Consider the following 1,834-nt stretch of genomic DNA (forward strand, 5'->3'; position numbering starts at 1 on the left):
AACAGGCCCTTCGGCCCAACAAGTCCACGCCAGCCTCCCGAAGAGTAACCCAACCAGACCCATTCCCCATATTTGCCCCTGACTAATACATCAAACACTATAGGCAGTTTAGCATAGCCACTTCACCTGGCCTACACATGTTTGGATTGTGGAAGGAAACTGGAGCACCCAGAGGCAACCCACACAGACATGGGGAGAATGTGCAAATTCCACACAGTCACCTGATTCTGGAATCGAACCTAGGTCCTTGATGATGTGAGGCAGCAGTGCTAACCACCGTGCCACCCCTGTTTACTCTTTTTTTTTTAATAGACACAGGGACTGCCATTTTCCACACAATAAGTAGAAATTATGTACTGAACACACATGGGCCTCAAATACTTCGATCATCAACTGGTTTGAGGGGCATGGATAGGGTGAATACCCTAGGTCTTTTTCCCAAGGTAAGAGCCCAGAACAAGAGGACATAGGTTTAAGGTGAGAAGGAAACGATATAAAAGAGACCTAAGGGATAGCTTTTTCAAGCCGAAGGTGGTGCATGTATGGGATGAGCTGCCAGAGGAAGTGGTGGAAGTTGGTACAATTACAACAGTTAAAGGCATAGATGCATGCATAGGAAGGGTTTCAGGAGATATGAGCCAAATGCTGGCAAATGGGACTAGATCAGCTTAGGATATCTGGTAGCATGGACAGGTTGTTAATTTTAAGACTGAGATTGATAATCTTTTGTTAAGCAAACGTATTAAGGGTTATGGGGCAAAGGTAGGTATATGGGGTTAAGTTATAGGTCAGCCATGATCTCATTGAATGGCGGAACAGGCTGGAGGGCCTGAATGGCCTCCCACTGTTTCTACTTTCCTGATTGTTGTTGAGAATGAATATGTTCAGCACACAGCCCTGTTAAGTGTCAGATACCTCTCTTGTCTTGCAGGTGGTGGGAAGGCAAATGGAAGGCAGTAACCTAGTGAACGTCACCTACTCAGAATCTGCGGCCAGTGGTGACGACTTGAGGGTTGTGGGTAACTTCGCTTCCCCCCTACCATCGGGTGTGGCATACCGGATGGTATCTACGCGCTCCCCCACTTGTGCCCGCTGTCGTAACCATGGAATCACCATGCCTCTGAAAGGCCATAAGAAAAGTTGTCAGTGGCAAACCTGTCAGTGTGACAAATGCATCCTAATCTTGTGAGTGACTTTACCAACAAGTAAGACCATAAGACATAGGAGTGGAAGTAAGGCCATTCGGTCCATCGAGTCCACCCCGCCATTCAATCATGGCTGATGGGCATTTCAACTCCACTTACCCGCATTCTCCCCGTAGCCCTTAATTCCTTGCGACATCAAGAATTTATCAATCTCTGCCTTGAAGACATTTAGCGTCCCGGCCTCCACTGCACTCTGCGGCAATGAATTCCACAGGCCCACCACTCTCTGGCTGAAGAAATGTCTCCGCATTTCTGTTCTGAATTTACCCCCTCTGCAACTAACACTGCAACTGTCTCAAAGCCTCCGCGTTGGTTTTTGATTCAAAGAAGCGCTTTGATTAATTTCTGTAGCGATAGTCTCGAAACTAAACACAGAGGAGTTAAACTTGACCAGCTTTGGTTAGATCCTGCCTGGAAGCGCTGTCTGGAATTCACATTATGCAGAATTCTGAAGTTGTAAGAACCAAGAGGATGTACTTACCTACCGGGCCTCTTACCTGTAGGAAAAGGGGAGGCTGACGCTAGGAGCTAACCTGATAGGGGACTTCAAGATTATGAAAAGGATTGTCAGTGTAGCTGGAAATATGTTGTTTTCACTTGTTAGCATGAGAGCAGAATGAGGGGCCGTT

General features: G+C 46.9%; 1 protein-coding gene across 1 annotated transcript in view; it reads left to right on the forward strand.

The window, feature by feature from the left end:
- The first annotated feature begins 1,643 nt into the window (after positions 1-1,643).
- Positions 1,644-1,834, forward strand: part of LOC140458959 (uncharacterized) — a 41,365-nt gene continuing 41,174 nt past the window's right edge. Inside the window, exon 1 of the mRNA XM_072553695.1 lies at positions 1,644-1,704. Within this exon, the coding sequence (XP_072409796.1) occupies positions 1,644-1,704 (61 nt within the window). The remainder of the gene's footprint in view (positions 1,705-1,834) is intronic.

This window comes from Chiloscyllium punctatum, chromosome 34, assembly GCF_047496795.1.
Source record: "Chiloscyllium punctatum isolate Juve2018m chromosome 34, sChiPun1.3, whole genome shotgun sequence".
In the NCBI taxonomy this organism is placed as follows: Eukaryota; Metazoa; Chordata; class Chondrichthyes; order Orectolobiformes; family Hemiscylliidae; genus Chiloscyllium; species Chiloscyllium punctatum.